The sequence below is a fragment of the Bombus vancouverensis genome, chromosome 9, assembly GCF_051014615.1.
Source record: "Bombus vancouverensis nearcticus chromosome 9, iyBomVanc1_principal, whole genome shotgun sequence".
In the NCBI taxonomy this organism is placed as follows: domain Eukaryota; kingdom Metazoa; phylum Arthropoda; class Insecta; order Hymenoptera; family Apidae; genus Bombus; species Bombus vancouverensis.
In genome coordinates, this window is record NC_134919.1 from 6532078 (window position 1) to 6550480 (window position 18403).

The 18403-nt window shown below is 41.0% G+C and overlaps 1 protein-coding gene across 7 annotated transcripts in view; it reads right to left on the reverse strand.

Annotated features, from left to right (window-relative positions):
- cut (homeobox protein, cut) overlaps positions 1-18403 on the reverse strand; it is a 167336-nt gene that overhangs the window by 21699 nt on the left and 127234 nt on the right. For all 7 annotated transcript variants that reach the window (XM_033345983.2, XM_033345980.2, XM_033345982.2 and 4 more), the window contains 2 exons: positions 5650-5968; positions 2502-3740 (listed from right to left, as the gene is read on the reverse strand). In XM_033345983.2, coding sequence (XP_033201874.2) covers positions 2502-3740; positions 5650-5968 — 1558 coding nt within the window. The remainder of the gene's footprint in view (positions 1-2501; positions 3741-5649; positions 5969-18403) is intronic.

Sequence of the window (18403 nt, forward strand, 5' to 3'; positions counted from 1 at the left end):
TGATCGTGGAAACACGTGAGACAGTTTATCGTTTTGTCTCGATAGCAAGCAATTAGTAGGTTGGATCGGATCGAAACGCGGAGAGAATGCGTTCCACAGCGATTCTGCGATCCCTCGGTAATCTGGCGTAAGTGTAAATTACCTTTTGCGATAAATGCAGCGGTACCTAGAACGTCTATCCTCTCTCTTGGATCCTGTTTCCATTCGTTCCCCTCTCTCATTCTCCTTTCTCTCCTGGAGCCCTTTATGTATTGCACCCTTGCCTAGAAGTCATCCCCAGTTTCCTACTCCCAAGAGCTATTAGTCTAAACAATATGGCTGCCAAACGCAGCGAACAATCGATAGCGAAGCATGGTGCGTCAACTGGCTGTATAATTGAATTAAGACTATTAAAGACGAAATCGAACGTCATCTTCCAACTGTTTTGCGTAACACCTGTCATCCTTAGGTGTTATGCCATCAACCTTTGTCGAACTAAGTAAGACCGTCGCCTAATAGCGTACAATTGATCTTTTCAAGTGGTTCTATGGAATTAATTGCATCATAAGGTGATCAGTTTATGACGATCGTGAAATTGATTTTGATAGTGAAATAGTTTTAAATCGCAATAAGTTAGAATGATTCGTGTAGGCATTAGTTTGAGTATTATATTTTATCTTTGATAGGTAATATAGATAATTAATCATAATTGAAATTAAATTTGTTCATAGAATCACATAGCAAGATCGGCGATAAAGAATTTTAGAAGAATACGCGAATGGTCTAAGCAACTTTTAATTATAGCGTAAAGTTGTAAATATGAATGAAACAATTCTCAAATCAGTAGATAATTATTTTTATTTACGTAAGCTTCTTCAATTTGTAAACCGTGATAAAGTAACGATAAGCGAAGACGTTCGAAAGTGTTTTACGTAATATATTAACATTCGTATTGTAATATCATGAAAAACATTTTCGTTCGATTGTAACAGGTTCTATCACTCTCAACACTGATATTTCATTATTATAGTTGTGCAATATTTGGTCGAGAAATGCCTATTGCAGTTCAATTTCAGCACGTGGTCCTCCGTAGAGGCGAAACAGCCTGTTGCGCAGTACCCTATAACGCCGAGATGCTTCGAATACCTGTAAATATCTTAAGATGCCTCCCTGTTGACTATTTTAAGTAATCTTTCTGAATAAAAGTACCTGACCTATATTCGTACCCTTTATCGAATTCAACAATCACATAAATAGATAGCATTATTTTTAACATTATCTCTTAAACTCGATGAAAGGTCATGATCCACGTAGATACGTCATAGACTACAAGTATTTGGACACTTGGCACGATTTGATTAGAAAGTTTATATAGCTTTATGGTTTCGCAGTTTAATTTTAACGCTAGCTTTAGCTTCGATTCTTCAATAAGAGTCATCAAATACGAACTACGTATAATGATTCAATATTTTTAAATATTTTGTGTTATAGCGACGAATAGCTGAGGATTATTTAAATACCAATTAAAAAATCATAAACTAAAGGGCCAATATGATTTACCTGATATAAAATCAAAGATCAAAATTATTATATCAAAGAGTTTCATTCGAAGTATATTTTCATATATTCGCAAAATGTGGAAGTATGTATTACTAATGCTTATGAACGATAGTGAATATGAAAACACGACAAAATTGTAACTGATTATTTATTTTATCTGCAGAGTTTCTTGAAACGAGGAGTGAAAGCTCACGACGTCACCAACGCATGTGCTACCACGACAATTGTTTCTCTATCTTTCATCGAGGGGGATGCGACCTCCGGTTCAAGGGTTATACGTGTCCTTATTCCACGGTGAAGTTAGACCAAGTAGAGATACCATTAACACCCGTATTAGACAGCCGAAATAAAAATAGTTAACTGACAGTTTGATGGTTAGTGGTTCGGCAGAACAGATTATTGGCAGTGCGAGGCAGAAAAGATTTCGTAGGAGTCAAACGTTCAATTGTCAGCGGCGAAGCTGGAACGAGCCATTTATAGATCACTGGTGAAATCATCAACAGGTTAAGCCATTTTGAACTATCTTTATCTCGCGATAATCCATAAAGCAATTCATACACATCTTCATCCATTGTGTCGCCAAACTTGTTGATGAGCACCGTTCCCAACAATCAAAGAACAAACGGAAGCAATTACTCGTATCCTCTGATGTGACAGGCGATCCGACATCTGTAGCCTGTTTCTACGACTTCCGGGATTCTTTGATCGAAGATCTGATCAGCCATGTTACCAGAAGCGTGTACACCACATGTATAACACGTATAATGTATCTTTATCCAAAGCCTGGAATTAGGAGCACGAAACACGTAACCTCTAACGATCCTGTCTTCTGGCAGATGTCTGATCTTCACCGCTTGATAGAAGTATGCGTACATATTGTACACATATGCGTGTCCAGAGAAAACAATAAAAACGGGGAAAACTGGAGAGACAGAGCTGTCGTACAGTTCACAGGTACTCACCTTTCTTGGGTATCAGAGATTTAAGCAGCATTACAGCGTTTTCGTCGCACGCCCAGCCGTGCATCTTCCTGTAGCTATCGCGACCTTTTTCCGTCAGCTTGTCCCAAGGCTTCGGTTTGCTTAGCAACTCGCTGACGGTTCCTTGGCTGAGGCCGAGCACATACTTGGCAAACAGCCTTTGACCGATGTTGTGTATCGACAGCAACTCCCTGACCCTCCTGGCTATGTGCAGCGTGTCTAGATTCTGCGAGGCGTACTTGTCCATGTTGTACCGTAGCATCTCTTGTAGCCTAGCCTCCATAGGGTCGCCCTTTGGGATGAGTGATTCACCCAATCTTCCAGCCATTCCAGCAGCACCGAATTCGTCGCTGAATCGAAACGGATGCGTCCTATCGTCGAACCGAAACGGGCTCTTCAGTGTGTCCAGCACACTCAGACCTCCGATGTTGTTGTTCGCTAGATGGTGGCTGTTATTGTTATTGTGGCAGGATTCCTGGTCTGCTGGGCTCTTAGGTGGTGGTGCCGTTGAAACGGCGGGTGTCACGCTTCCACCGTTCACGGAAGCGGAGGAGGTGGTTGTCTCGACCATCGACGTCGGCGGTTGAAAGCTCGGCGGTGATGTCAACGCGGTGGTAGAAGATGGGGTAGGTGGCGCGGGTGTTTCGTGTCCGGACACCGGGGTCGGTGCCTTCTCGGCGTCAAGGCAACTCAATGGAGTGGTTCCTAACGGGGTGTTCGATTTGGCTGGCGTATTGGAGCTGGATGATGGATCCGTTGGCGATGGAAGATGATTTAAACTACTGCTAGTGGTCGGTGGGTGTAAACCGATCAGTGGTTGAGCTTGCTGTAACTGTTGCTGCTGCTGTTGCGACAATTGACTTAAAGAAGTCGTCTGTTGCTGCTGCTGCTGCTGTTGATGTTGTTGTTGTTGCTGTTGTTGTTGCTGCTGCTGCTGTTGGTTCATGATGGACCTCTCCAACGTCCGCCTCCAGTTTGCGACGATCTCTTCGCCGAGGAAGGAGCCGAAGGTCTCGACGTTTTGCAGAGGAGGTGGGAAGAGGAGACTGGATGTCGTCGAGGTGGCCGAAGATGGTGTCGGAGTGGAACGCGGAGGTAGGGAGACTGCTGCTGGGGGCGGTGGCGGTGGTTGCTGGGAGGACACGTGGGACGAAGGCGGCACACCTCCGACCACGTGGGGTGAGGCGGTTGAGGCGCGCTGCAGGGGTGACGATAGTCCACCTGCAACCACCAAAAACACAAGGGGCCGCGTCAACACGAGCTCACACACGCAACCTAGATGTGACAGTCAAGCTTAGAACGGTTCCGCGATTACCGGACTCGAAAATTCTTACTCGAACTCGTCATTTAACTCGGAGATCACAAACTCTGATATCACCGATCATTTCTTTCTCCTTTCTCGCGTCGTCTGTTGTAACAAACTGGTCATCCTAAGTTCTTCGGTAGCTTCCTGGACGATAGACGACGAACCGAGACTCTCTTTTTCGACGCTTCGTCGCGTGGTCCACGTACGCATACAAACGAGGAACAACGTGGCCCAACGAGAGGAAAAGTGTCGCGTGTCAGTGAAAATTGGATTCTACTTACTCCTCTTAATTCTTACATTCCACTTTCTATTACTATCATCGTCAAAAGAAATCTTATCTTCTCTTATCTTGTGACTGTACTTTCTCGAGCTTCCTCGCAATCAACGAAGAAACATTTCTAATTATAAACGTCTCTCTTTTTTACTTTTCGCCGAAGGAAAGAAGAAACTTGCTCCTTTTCAAGGGATTTCGAAAAAGTCGCGAGAGATTGGAGTGGGTGGTAACGCGTCGTGAGGAAGCCGAAAACGAAGCAGTCGTGTATCCCTCTCTGGCACGTTCGCGCGGCTTCTCTCTCGCTCTGTCGTTCTTTGTTCGTTCCCGATCGATTCGGTATAATAAAGTTTGCTTCGCGGAACAATGCTTTGACCCGGACAGATATCGTATCCCGAACGCATGTACCGTCTAGAAATTTGCGTGTACGAGGTTTACGTTTCCCAGCGTGCAGATGCTCGTGGTTTGGGGGCTAGGTCTCCGGTTGACGTATGTAAGCTGGACTTGAGGTTGGATGAATCGGAGATGTCCGATGGTGTTTTGGTAAGGATCGCGGATTCATTTATGGAGAATATACATGTATGTAATATCGTGCTGGTATCGTCGATTACGTTAGTACCATCTACAACGGCGCGTTGATTCACGCACCACAGCGAGAGAGTAGCTCGAAAAATGTGCAATCTAAGCGGTAGAGGATATCCCGGAGAAAATAGGCTTGAGAACGAAAGAGACAGCGTTTCGAAGAAAGAAAAAGATACAGAGATATAAGAGTGTAAGGAAAGAAAAGGATATAGGAAATAGAGATACGAAGAAAAAGACGGAAGCACGGTAGCGACAGAGAAAGTAAATAGAGAAAAAGTGATAAAACAGAGCCATGATAATGGAACATTGTAGGGGTAAGAGAGAAATAAGTTAAATAGGAGAAAAAAAGAGAGAGGTTAGAGGAGGATGGATAGAGATGAAAAGAGTTAAAAAAGAAGTGCGAACACAATGGCAAGCAAGAGTTATTTTGTTGTTCCTTTTCTCTCGGTAAGCTCCTTCAGTCATCCCTCGTTCTTTATAGAAGCGTCCGCGTTGCGTGACTCGTGTCCTTTTTGTACTGTTATACACGATACTGAGCCCTTCGACGTAGCCTCGAAGAGAGAGAGAGTCGGGGAATCGAAGACCAGAACACTTTAGCACAGGAATTAGTAGCAGTGATACTATTATACATAGAATGATTTTCTCAACTATTCTCAGTTATCTCGCATATGTAATGCTGCACACGCATGTGACCGCATTTATATACCGCTAGAATGTGAAATCTAGATTCTTTGCAATCAGAATCTTTGCAGATGTTAAAACAAGTGTTTCTAAAAATTCCTGATCTAAAGCAGACGCGATAATTTTTCTTTCAAACAATCGTTTCAAATCTTTTGCCAAATTTTTATAAAGATTGACCTAACGTTGGTGATATTTCAAGTACAAAAAAAAAGAGAAGCGAGTCAATGGATTCCTGAATGTCATGTATACGAAGTAACGATTTTGGGAATGTGATCGATGGTTGGACTTACCGAGCGCGTCCGGAGTATTGGATGGCTTCAAGCTCTCGGTTTGCTGAAGCGCCTTCGAGCGTTCCATTAGAAGGTGCTCCAAGCTCTTGCCAGGTTCACCGGTTGGTATCTGTGAGAGATCGACCGACCTTAGTGCGTTTATCTCGCGTTTTAGGTCGTCATAGTCCCTCTGTCGTTCTAGTTTGCTCTCTAGTCTGTTGATGTGCTGTCTGCGCGCCTCGAGTTCTTCCTCGAGCCGCGCCGTCGCCTGTGCGCTCGTCTCTTGAAGACGCTGCAGGCTCTGCTGTAACCTGGACACTTCCTCGACCAGCTGACTGATCTGAAAGCAAACGTTTGTTTCGTTGATGAGATTCTTCTTTGAATCGATTATCGTCTCTAGTGAATTAAGAATCGAATTTTCTTCTTTCTATGGAATATGATTACAGTATATGTTACAATATTAAAAATGTGACATCTTTATGATACAATGACATAGTCAAAGAATAATACGAACATTAGGGTATGATCTGGTATAAGTTCGAAATATTTTATATCAGTTGTCTTGTACTATTTGTTAATTAACAATGTGTGTCCAAAGCGCGTTTCACATATTTTGTTTAGTAGACAAGGTGAATGTAAAATTTTTGATGACGAACTTTATCTTCTATTCGGTTTCTTGACTTTAATTTGTGAAAGAGATTGTTAAATCAGATTTCTTTGTTACTTACTAATACTACGAAATGTAACCCGCGAAAGACAATGAGCGCTATTCATTTGTTTAGTAGTAAATCAAGAGACATAGATATTTGCTTTGAATATGTAAAAAATGCCCTACTTTCATCAAAGCAGTGTGCCTCATCTATATTATTCATTTATAATTTCTTTCCCTTTTTTTCTTAAAATAAGAAACGCGTTTTTTATTGTATGAAAACGTTAGATGAAACCTATTGTCGCATTCGACTTTAACAACCACTATACATTAAATAAACAAGAAATTATCTATAAAAATCTTCTAAAATAAAAATTCTCGATTGTCAGTAGAAAGATTAACGAATTTATTAATTACTTTACGGATGCGTCGATAAAATGGGGGACTCGTATCGTGGTTAATTGTATAAAGTATCATCGTATCGCGTTACTAGTATTGCTGGCTCGCCCAGCGGTGCTCGCCAATCGGTATACCTGTTCCCAGTTGTCATGAAGCGAACATGAACGTAATTACATTACCATCGATACAAATATAGAATCACATTCACGGAATCCAGCCCAGCCGCTCCTTTCTACCCCTTGAATCAGTACGGTCCGCTTCGGGGGCCGTTTATCAGCGAGTAAGAAGCTTAGCAGGAGCTCTTTATTAATTTTATCGAATCGATTGTACCGAATCGATATCGGCCGCTTACCGAACAGGAACTTTAAATCTCGCCGAGTCTCAATGTAATTATTGTTGGATTAAATTACGCCTAAATCGTCTAGCTTTTCCGTGTCGTGTCACTTTCCAAAAAAATCAGCATATTTAATTTGTATTTTATTTTTTTTATTTGTTATATTCCATTTTGTACGGAATTGAAAGTTTCGGTTACTTTTTGCTTTGCGTTGTAACGCGTTGCTTTTTTAATGAATGAAGCTTTGCCTAACGAAAGCTCCCATTCTGTCGCCTATCCTGAACCATTAACCTATTAATCAAATCACTCTTTAATCACAACTGTTTATAATCACCTTGATTGAAAATTAATAAACGATCTTAATTAAATCAATGGCTGTGTTTATTTTTTATCGATAGTAGTGTAAATACGACATAATTTATTTTTGTATCTAATGAAAAAAGAATAGAAACTCATAAAAAATAAACTGCAAGTCTGGAAAATAGAAATCTCAAAACGTTGAATTGCAAATCTAAGTTACGTTAAAGGAATCGTGTTATGAGTAATCTTGAACATTTTGTATGTTCATATACAATTGAGTTGATGTAACAGGAATTTTGCAAAAAGATATATCGAACGAGGGTTGTGGTATCGATTAGTCGGATAAAACATCGCCGTCTATGAGAATTTATTCCGTAATTGTAGAATAATACGGACATCTAGCGGGGTAGTCGAGTCGCGCATCAATAACGAAAGTATTATTATTCCGCCCCCTTGGAAAGTAATCAATTGCATGAGAATTCGAGTCCCATCTAGCTGTTTCATTCGGCTCCGTATGAATAGGTACAATGAATACGTGTTGGAAAATGCGATCAGGAAGAAAGGGTGCAACGAGAAGGGGAGATGAAGAAAAAGAATGGTGTGGAGAGAGAGACAGGGGCAAACAGGCAAAAAGGAGAATGAATAGCAGATCAGGTGGAGAAACAAAGGGAAAGAGAGAGAGAGGAAAAGGGAGCAAGAACCAGGGGACAGGCTTAGAGACACACATTGGCTAAAAAAAAAAGGAGATTAAAACAACGATTAAAATGCAGTAGATTTAAACAAAACAAGAAAGAAATGAAAAGAGGAGGATAGAATATTTGATGAAATTGAGAGAAGAATATTAGCAGACGATTACGAAGTCTGAATATTCTGAAAGGACCAGAGAAATGCTTATCGTGAATGCATAATTAAGAAAGCATAATGAATTTATATTGAAATATTAGAATCGTCGCAATGTTATAATATTAGAATCGTTGTAATAAAAATAAATAATTAGAATGTTAAAATCGTTGAAGTAATAATTGTTCTCCATTATCTATTGATCCTATGTCACCGATAATTTCGGGCAGCTGTCATCGATTAATCTATCGTCACGGAATGCCTTCTTCTATTATTATGCTTTCGTGTAAATGTGTGTGTGTCATCTTGCCGAAAGAAAATTATTGAAAATTTTCAGTATTTGTAATGTCAGCAAACATCACGTTACCGATCAACATACTACAAATTTAAAACTGCGTGATGAGATATTAGGCAACTGCGTAGAAAACAAATAAAGACACGTTTATGTTTCACAATATGTTAATCTTGCTATTTATCGAAGTTTATCAGGAATCATCATTATTGTGTCTGGACTCTGGACAGGGTCGACGAAGGAAAACATGAAATTTGAGAATCGTGAATTTTTGCGAACACTATCGAAACTTGAACCACAAAGCGAAGAACTCACATCGCGGCAAAATTGAGAAATGCTAACACATCAGTTATAAAAACAGCAATTACATAAAGATCCATGGGAATATCGATATCACTAATTTCACACCGCGTCTTCGATGAGATAATGGCATAATTGGTACAATTTTCTGTTAAAATAATTTCAATGAAAACGTGAAAGAAAAGGAAGCCACCGCGTGATCGTGGTAAAACCAATACATCCAGAAACTACAGGAAACAGCCTTATCAATAGCAACAATTATTCCATTTATATTGTCAAATAAAGAAAGGGATAGTTACAGAAAATAGCTCGTAATCGAACACGATAAGATTCGGTTATGTTAAAGTAAAATTAAAAACAATATTAAATATATTAAAATATTGTATACTATCCTAATAATAAAATTAACAAATAACTAAGTTTAATAATTTATATCTGTAACTATGAAACTTCGCCAGCCCACTAGCTATTTTTGAAAGACTTGCACCTTTAAACCTGTCATGTTCAGTTGTTCTGATTTTCAATTATGTCGCATTAACTTTTCCTTTGTTTAATCAAAAAGTGACATTAAAACCAGAAAACCAAGAAGAAATGTACTTATCATGTTTCTCCCCGGTGATCTTTAATTATCGCAACATTTTTTATTCCTTGCTAAGGCGGATGTTAACGAGGGTAGTTCTTGGGATGAACGGGGCAAAAATGGCACAGCCAAGGTGGTGGGAAAGGGTAGGCAATCACGTCGTGACGCGATCAATTGCGATGAATCGCGAGAGCGCTCGGAACTTTCGAATCGGAACCCATCCACGTGTTACGCGACCGGCTATAGCTCGACGAAAATATCTGTTGCGAGGGTGTGCAAAGGGTAGCCAGGGGTGGAAAGAGCCGGCAGCAGGCGAGAGGGGGACGATTTTAAACCTGAATGCGTTTTGCACGGTGCAACGGGCGATGCGAACGAGATCGTACCAATTGTTTTTCCCCGGTGAGGCATCATCCCTTTTCCGGGGGTTAATTGAGGAGCAAAGCTTCAATTTCGCGGAATTCACGCCTCCGGCATGCATCGACAGGTCTAGCCGATAGAATGAGCTGCGGATTTAAAAAAAAAAGCGTCGTTCTTCCTTTTTTATCAACCCTTCTCTTTCCTTTTCCCTCTCCTTTTTTTGTTTTCGATGGTGTTTAACAAACAAACATGCCACCCTTTTTCTTTCCTCCTTCCTCTGTACTTTCCTCGTTCCTCTAACGCAGGAAATATAATTGTGGAAACGGGTGCATTAAGAGAGAACGCGAATTTGTGTTTGGAAATCGCATTATTCAATGTTACGGTAATTATAGTAGGCGTGAGATTTACGAAAAATTGTAACACTATATGGTTAGGTTAATTGTAATTGGTTGTTGAAAGTATCATATAATAATTATAAATATATAAAGGTAAAATTTTAGATTATGTTTACGTTGGAGATTTTTAGAATGAACTTTTTTCACCCAGTAAGAAAAATTGTTTTTTTTTATTCGATATGGATAATAGGATTGGTTTCTTTTTCAATGATTTTGTAAAGAAAATGTAATGTGCACTTGAGATCAGTTTTACCACAAACAAGTACATATATTGATTCTTTAGTTAATTAGTGTAACTTATTGAAGTAACTTGTTTCATGTGGAAAATATAGAAGTAACAATGTTTCATATAGAATTCCTATAGAATGTTACAATTTGATTTTCGGTTGTACGATTTGTATTGTAACTTACGTAATAAACATATTATTGCTTTTAGAAAATGGAAAATGGAAAATTAATTGAACCATCTTATTTTTAATATCGCGTTTTAAAGAATCTAATTTTAAAAACACAGCTAACTACCGCGATATCTAAATACGCGGAACTTTTTATATCTCAGTCATCCCTCTTATCTCATCAAATAAAGGAATTTTTAATGCTTTTGAGAGAAACTAACATAAAATTGAAACAAGAATAACAATTTTATCCTGTTCTTTCCAGGAACATCAACTAAAGAAATCAAAAAGTTGATCAAAAATATTACGTTGAAAATGAAAAAGTGCAGTAGGCTGAAAATACTTAAATTCAAGTAATATAAGAAGGTTAAAAAGCCCTAATCAGTATGTCGTATCGCCCTCTTCTGCGAAGAATATTTTTTAAAAGCTAACCATACAATTTCTCCAACTAACTTCTAGTCTCTGGTGGTTATACGAGGTCGAAGGTCTTCGATACAAAGTACTGGTTAGTCTTATCTTTTAGTTTATTTATCAGGGGCAGCTACCTGTCAATTGTCCTCAGCCGCAATCGATATACACGCCTACAGCTTTAAGTTTACTTTAGCCTGCGTTTCGATCACACGGCGACGTGGAATGGGGATGGCGCGGGTTAGAGATAAGTACTTACGCATTGATGTTCTATACACGTGGGGAGGGTTGCGGGCAGACGTGGGGGTAAGTTCTCGAAGTTGCTCGTAATAATGTCTGCCATTAGCAATGGGGCAGGTTATCGCTTTGCGGGCAAAGCTGAGAGGAAGGACAGCTGGAATTAACAGCGTGTCGATATCGTCGAACTTATCTCCGTGAATGCGACAATCAACTGGACGAATTTTTTTCTCCTGCCCAGGAATCGGAAATAGAATTCTTATCCGGATAATGTGAAAGAAGAGAGGAAGCTGTGTTTGGCGTATGGGTATTCCATAAGAAATTGCGATGCAACGTGTATTGAAAGAGTTATTTTAATAATATTGTAAATGATTTATATATTTATATAATATAATATATCATTATAGTTTACAATGTACAGGTATACTGAATTCGGAGACATTTGTTGACCAAATTTGTACAATTTTAACGAGACTTTCACGCGTTTGACGAAGAGGACAAAACAAAGATAATGAAGAATGAAACGAGGAAGGAGAATAGTCGAGGAAAAAATATTTAAGATCGTAAGGCTTCAAAGAGATTACGCGTAATAATATTAATATTGTAAACAATAATATTTGAAACAATAGTTCACATAAATAACAGTTCTTACAATAGCGGAACTAAAGATTTTAATAAACTAGTTCGTAGTTTTAATTGTGTCTTTGTTTAGAATATTAAATTGAACTAAGTAACAAATAAAAAAGATTCAGAAATAAATAGATCAACTCCGGATTAATACAATTCTGGCTGTTTAATTAAATACAAACATTTTCACTTTTACAGCTCTAGATACTAAATACCTTTGATAATTTGCGTGAAAATAATATTTGAATAACCGATCGACTAACTTTAAATAATTAATTTACTACAATTCTATACTAGCATCCTTATTTCATCTCCGAATTTCGTTGTCCGCATTAGAAAATGATTCGGCTCATTAAACAAAATGATCTACTATACAGGTTGGAGTTTTAACCAAACAACAATGGCATCGAACAATCGATTGAACCAGCCATTCGGTTTAAAACGCGGTAGAACTGTCACGCTGTGAGAAGTGAATAGCGGTGAATCGTTACTAACAACTTGGCGCCGTTAAATACTCAATTGGCTGGGTCGGCTGCAGACTCGACCGGATCGTCACGCTACTAGAAACTCAATCCAACGAACGCTGCTACTAGAAATTTACTATGCCTTATATACCCCTAGAAATTCAATTAGCCGGCGTGCTGCTAAGGAATTGGTAGATTATCCAGCCATCGCGAAGCTTAATTCGAGCAGTTTGAAACCGGGTTGCCTAAGAACCAGCCAGTATCGATAACATCAACTGCGAGAGTGCCAGAGAGTTCGTTCTGTCCGCGAATTCGTAAAATTTAATGTCTCCGAGTGGTTCGTAAAATCCGCGGGCACTCGATTGGCCAGGCCAACACGAGTTGCGCTTCCATATTGAATTTCGATCTTGCCCCAGATCTCAGGTTGACCTATGGCATCGCCGCTGAATAGGGATATTTCGCGGACACGGGGATCATAAATTTTTTTTTGTCCCGCTTTTGGATCGTTCAATCTGTCTGGCCGATATACCAGCCGGTAATGAAAGATACGAGCACCAAGCCGGTGATACGGTTCCAGGCGAATAAAATCCGGAATCGTATCGTTCGACGTGCTTGAAAAACCGAGAAAAAAGGAAACAAAGATGGGGGCAGACCGACGTCGTAAAGCTTCGATGTGTTCGCTTGAGAAATAAAGCTTATGGTCCAACGTGCATTCATCTTTTGGATAATTTGAGAAAATTCTGACCAATCGTACGAATCATTCGAAGAAATCATAAAAACTTTAAATGAACAGATGAGGAGTTAATCAGGTTTGACGAGGGATAGGGAAACTAGTTTCATAGGGAGGAAAAGAGATTAGGATATGACAACAGCGATTTCTCACCCCTTCTGTTTCTCACCCTTCCGCAGCTTCTCTTCTCTTATTTTTATCAGAGAGGAGGAGATTGTAATCGTTGTGATTCATTGGTCGGACTCTCTGCTTCTCTCTCCTTTCGTGTCTCTTGCGATCCTTCTCGCCAATGTTTTTTTGACAGATCAATCCTTTCTTCCATCCTTTTCGTCTTTTTCTAGAGGAACACTTTTTGTTTTTTTGTATTTCGTTGGTTACGAAGGGTATATGTTTCTTTTTGCTGACAAATAGGAAGCTGTAATTCATTTTAGCTACTCTTTAAAGATAAACAGATTTTACAGCAAAGAAAAGGGAAAATATGTAGAAATATCGCAAATATCCAAAACATTGCGAACCGTATATGTATTTGTATTATAAATTTAACAATGCAACTCACGATACTCAATTTCTAGCGCTGCATTTTCAAACATCACAGAGAAATTATTTCAAAATAAAACCACCAAATAGTCTCGTAACCCAACCCTATCCTAAAAAACTAAAAAAATATACCGCGTAGTCACGTCACGACCGTTCGCCCATTATTTCTTCCGGCGACTGTATGATCCTCACCCTCCAGCCAAAGAAACCTTCGTACTGTAACAACGTCATCGATAGAAGGAGCAATCCTCGTTAACGGGATCTTGGTCCGAGAGGGGACACAACGAGGCATCATCAGCGTTGCACGGCACGGCCAGTGACCACGAGAACCGTTTTATGGAAGGGGTGATGTTACGAGAAGGGGGGGGGAGGGTAAAAACAAGCGAGGCTTGATCGATGGACGCGAAGCATGGCGGGGGTAACAGGACGAAGGTGAGTCGGACCGGAAGACATGATCGGCCGTATGCAAATTAAAATGGAAGCAAAGGCGTCGAGGGTGAGAAGTCGAACGATAGACGGAGAAAGCACCGGTTAAAGAGAAGGCGAGTGAAAACAGGGATGGGAGAGGGTTTGAGAAAAGGGGACGGTGTCGGGTCGAGCGTGGCTCCAAGTAGCCGGCGCGCGTTGCCATTGTTTCTTGACCGTCGATCATCTCCTTCAACCCTCTGTGCGCCTCGGCCGGCCCCAGCTCCGTGATTTTTGCTATTTGCATTATACACAGGCGTCCGAGGGGTCTTTGTTTGTCGAGCTATTGATCACATTTTCTCCCGCGGTATAATCAATCTTCACGCACACGGCCGCAGCCCTCCTCGCACTTATGTGCCCGCGGGGGTGCGCACACGTGACCGCGGAAACGAGTACGTGTGCGCGACGGCACGCAGGGGGTGCGCAAGGAGGCCGGTTGCTTCGCGTATTAATTTTCGTTGCCTGTCCACCAATGATGCGCCGCGAGGGGATCGTTATGGCCGCAGGAGCCCGCGTGCTTCCGCCGTGGATCTCCTTTCTTCCAGAGGAGGAGGGGATGACGCAAGTTTCGACCGATGCTTGATACTATACGCGCCGTGGGATCGCGCTCTCTAGTCTTCTTTGTTTTCCCTGTTCGATACTAATGTCGACTCGACTACGATAAGGGTTTTAAGCGATGAAGAACTGAATTCTTTTTACCGTTCCGTCCCTTTTCCTCTTCTTGTTTTCGAGGAATGTTTACCTTTGGGAGATCGAACGGTTGACTTCCTGGCGGAGGATTGCAAGTTTTCTTTGTAACTGCTATACGAGTCGTAGGTAACTAATTTCCGCTTTGCTAGAAATCAATGTTCTAATCCAAAGTATCAAAGTACCGAAACATTCGCCAAGATAGCGATATCTTCCACAAACTTGACTCCGTGTTATACAGATACGTGAGTTCTCTCCGGAAACAGGAGTCGGTGGATCGCGATGTGGAATATTTCGTATTACGCGGAAAAGATCGCGGGCTGGCCGTCCCTCGTAAGGTAACGCAGCGGCGCGTATCCCTCCGGTGGGGTTAGAGGAGATCTCCGGAGGCTCTCTCCTTTTCTCGCCACGGGAGAATGCCAATTAAAAGCCGGGCTTGGAAAGAAAGCCCAATCGATAGGAGGCGGCTATCCCTTTCCCTCCCTTCTCAGCCCACCACCGCACCGGTTCCTCTTTCCCTTGCTTATTCTGATTCCCTTTCGCTCTCTCAACGGGGGGGTAGCGAGGCAGTCGGAGCCGAAGGGTTGCCCAAACTGGGAAGTGGGAATTATGGGCAGGATTAATATGCAAGGACTGGATACGTGCGGTGGCAGGGGGTGGTGGATGGCGAAGCAACAAAAGGGGTCGAAGGGGAAGCGCGCGGGAAGAGGGAAAGGGGTTTGCGTTCTGTCTTCGTCCGTCTGATGTCGAGGCGAAGAGCTTCGTTTCCCTGCTTGTGTCCCTCCCCCCGACCACCCTCTGCCGCCCTATCTGCTCGCATCTCATCCCCACCAACGTCTCCTTACAGGATACACGGCTAACGGACACCCCTATCGATTTTACAACTCGATATATGTGAATACCCACTTGTCTAATGACTGATCGGGCTTCGAGCTCAACCCTTTCCCTCCGACTACCCCCCGTGCCTCCTACCGGTCGGCAGAGCTTCTCCGGCAGCTACTACCACCGACGGGGCCGCCCCCCGGGCGAATGTATCTCGCCTCATTACACCGACTACGTGCCTTTGGCCGACATCTCGCGCTGCATCGACGCGCACAAAAATCCATCCTGACCTCCGTCCACCTTTTTCCACTCGTCTCCCTTCCGCGGTACAAGACTCTCTCTCTCGTATTTGTACGTTCGACTGTCGTTTTTTCTCCAATTTCGATGCTTACTTGATTATCGAATTTTTTCTATCTAAAACGCAGCCTCCGACTCATTGGCAAACGCGAGTGCTTTCCCTCGATACGCGATCGAAACCGGGACGATAGAAGCGAGATCTCTTTTTTCAAACTTGTTTTAATTGACCCAGATTCGAGAGCGAACGCTGCTATCTTCATCTTCCCGAGCATTTGCTTCTTCCTTCCATGATCGTTGACAAATGAGATAGATTCCTTTTCTTTCTTCCCCCTTTTTCTCACAGGAGCTTTTCGAGATCTCATAGGAACGTGTTTACGAAAGAAATATTTTGTTGTAAAAATATTTTATTAGCGTTATCCGCGAACCGTGGAAGGTGAAACGAAAGTAGGGTGGAGACGGACGATTCAGAGAAGGGGGTGGTAGTCGTAACATAGCTTGGCACGAAGGGTAGAAGGCAGAATGTATGATATTTTATTTTAGCGTTCTTCTGGGCGCCGCTAGATAAGCCTCCGAGGATTTATGCTTATTACGAGCGAGCACCAGCGAGGGCACTCTTTGCCGAAACCATTTCTGTACAGTGGTACTCCCTCCCTCCCTTTGTCTTTCTCTCGTTTATCTTTTCTCTCGCTCTCTTATGGTATCCCTTTCTTTCTCTGTCCTTGTTTCTGTCTCTCTTTACGCTGTATTCAGTGTTGCTGTCTATTTTATTTCTGTCATTGCTCTTTGTTATAGAGAGGATTGCTCTCTCTCGCTCTCAATCTCAGATTCTCCTTCTCATTGGTTTCTTTTTCCTTTTGTCATTGTTTCCGTGACCCTCGATTCCTCGATGTTCCTTCGAGGTTCCTTTCCTCGTGCTGTGATTTTCTGCTCGATTCTCTCGCTGAATCCTCTCTAATCCTTCTGCTCGATTCTCTTCCTAATTCTTGCTTTCGTACCTCGGAAACTTTGATTTCTCTTCGCACCCTTCGTTTCCCGATCTTTCCATCTGTTGCTAAAATTTATAATATCGATGTTTCTTTCCCTTTTTGAACTTTCTACGATTCTATAGAATGTTATTTTCGACAGTTTTACTTATCTGAAAAATTTAACATTTCAAGTACTTTCATATTGTTAGATGTTAGAAGAGCTAACGAGTTGTTAATTATAAGTAGATTCTTTTCGCCTAATATATGATTTAATACTACACATAATATAAATATTATTTTAGTTGAAAAAGATCGATAGCTATTTTCCATTAATCTAAATATGTCCACGGTATATAATATTCGGCAAAATTAAATTTGTGAAAGGAACGACACGAACGAATAATTAGAGCATACACATGCAGCTCCATTTGTCATTGGAAAAGATCAATCAATTTATAAAGCTCTTTCTTGAATAATTGTGGAAATTACTTCGTGTCGACAAAAATTAATTAACTCACAGAGAATCTCCGATTGTAACTGGTCATTTTCTTGTTTCAATATTTCTCTAGGACGAGTGGTCGGACAAACATATAGCTTCTATCCAACCATGTTCATATTTAACAGGTGCATAGTTTTCCCCGTGCAAATTACGAAAGCAGAAACCGAACGAGAATGATAATAATAAGAATGATCATACAACTATTATTATTATATAAACGAATTATAATAAGATAATAATCGCCATTGGCGATTCTACTGTTCCAATATTGATTATCCACAGAAAGAAATACGAAATTCCATTCTTTTATGAAAAATAATTATATACACCACAAAGGTGGTTAGCTAATTTTAATAGCAACGTGTTAAACGATATGAATAATAAGTCGACTAGTTTGAAAAAGAGAAAGGCGTGAAAGACTGAGTCGTTCGTTTAATAATCATCGGATTTGCAATCGACGACAGTGTGGCGGTGGCCGTCGCTTATTGACAGAAGCGTTCGATATACCTGCGAAGTGTTCGGTGACATTTATGCGAGGCGGGAAGCCGGCGATCGCGCGCGTTCATTGTGCGTCGCGTGCACGGACGCGGCCACCGTATTATCGCGCTGGCTAATGAGAAAGTTGCGAGCAGCGACGCGACGACGAAACGACCAGATCCGGGGATGCGATTTGACTCTCCGGTCTCGAGTGAACACGTTATTCCATCGATGGTTCGGAATCCCTTATTTAATTATTCGTTCGCAATGTACTACGCCACATAAATTCCTTGACTTCTTGGAAAGGCCTGTCGGGTTTTTATGGTTGTATTTTATATATTTATGAGCTATGGAGAATCATTAATAATATTAGATATGACTACAATTATAAGAAACAAATTTCTGATCGAGTTAATTGCAGATTAGACAAAGGGAACAAGTTTGCATCTGTTTTAGAAAATTCTCGTGCGAGCTCGGTTAAAGTAAAATTGTTCAAAAATTGTAAGGGATTCTAAAGAATAGTAAGCAATGAAAACACGAAAACTGTTTACAAATACCTTTTCTACAAGCGTCTTAGTATTTTGTTACGATAAGAAATCTCTTCGAATTAAAATTAAGGATATACGGTTTAATAGTTGATTTGTAATTTTGCACAAAATCGTCGCAAATTTATTACAAAAGAACAGCTAGATCCTACAGACCAAAGTACAGATACGTAT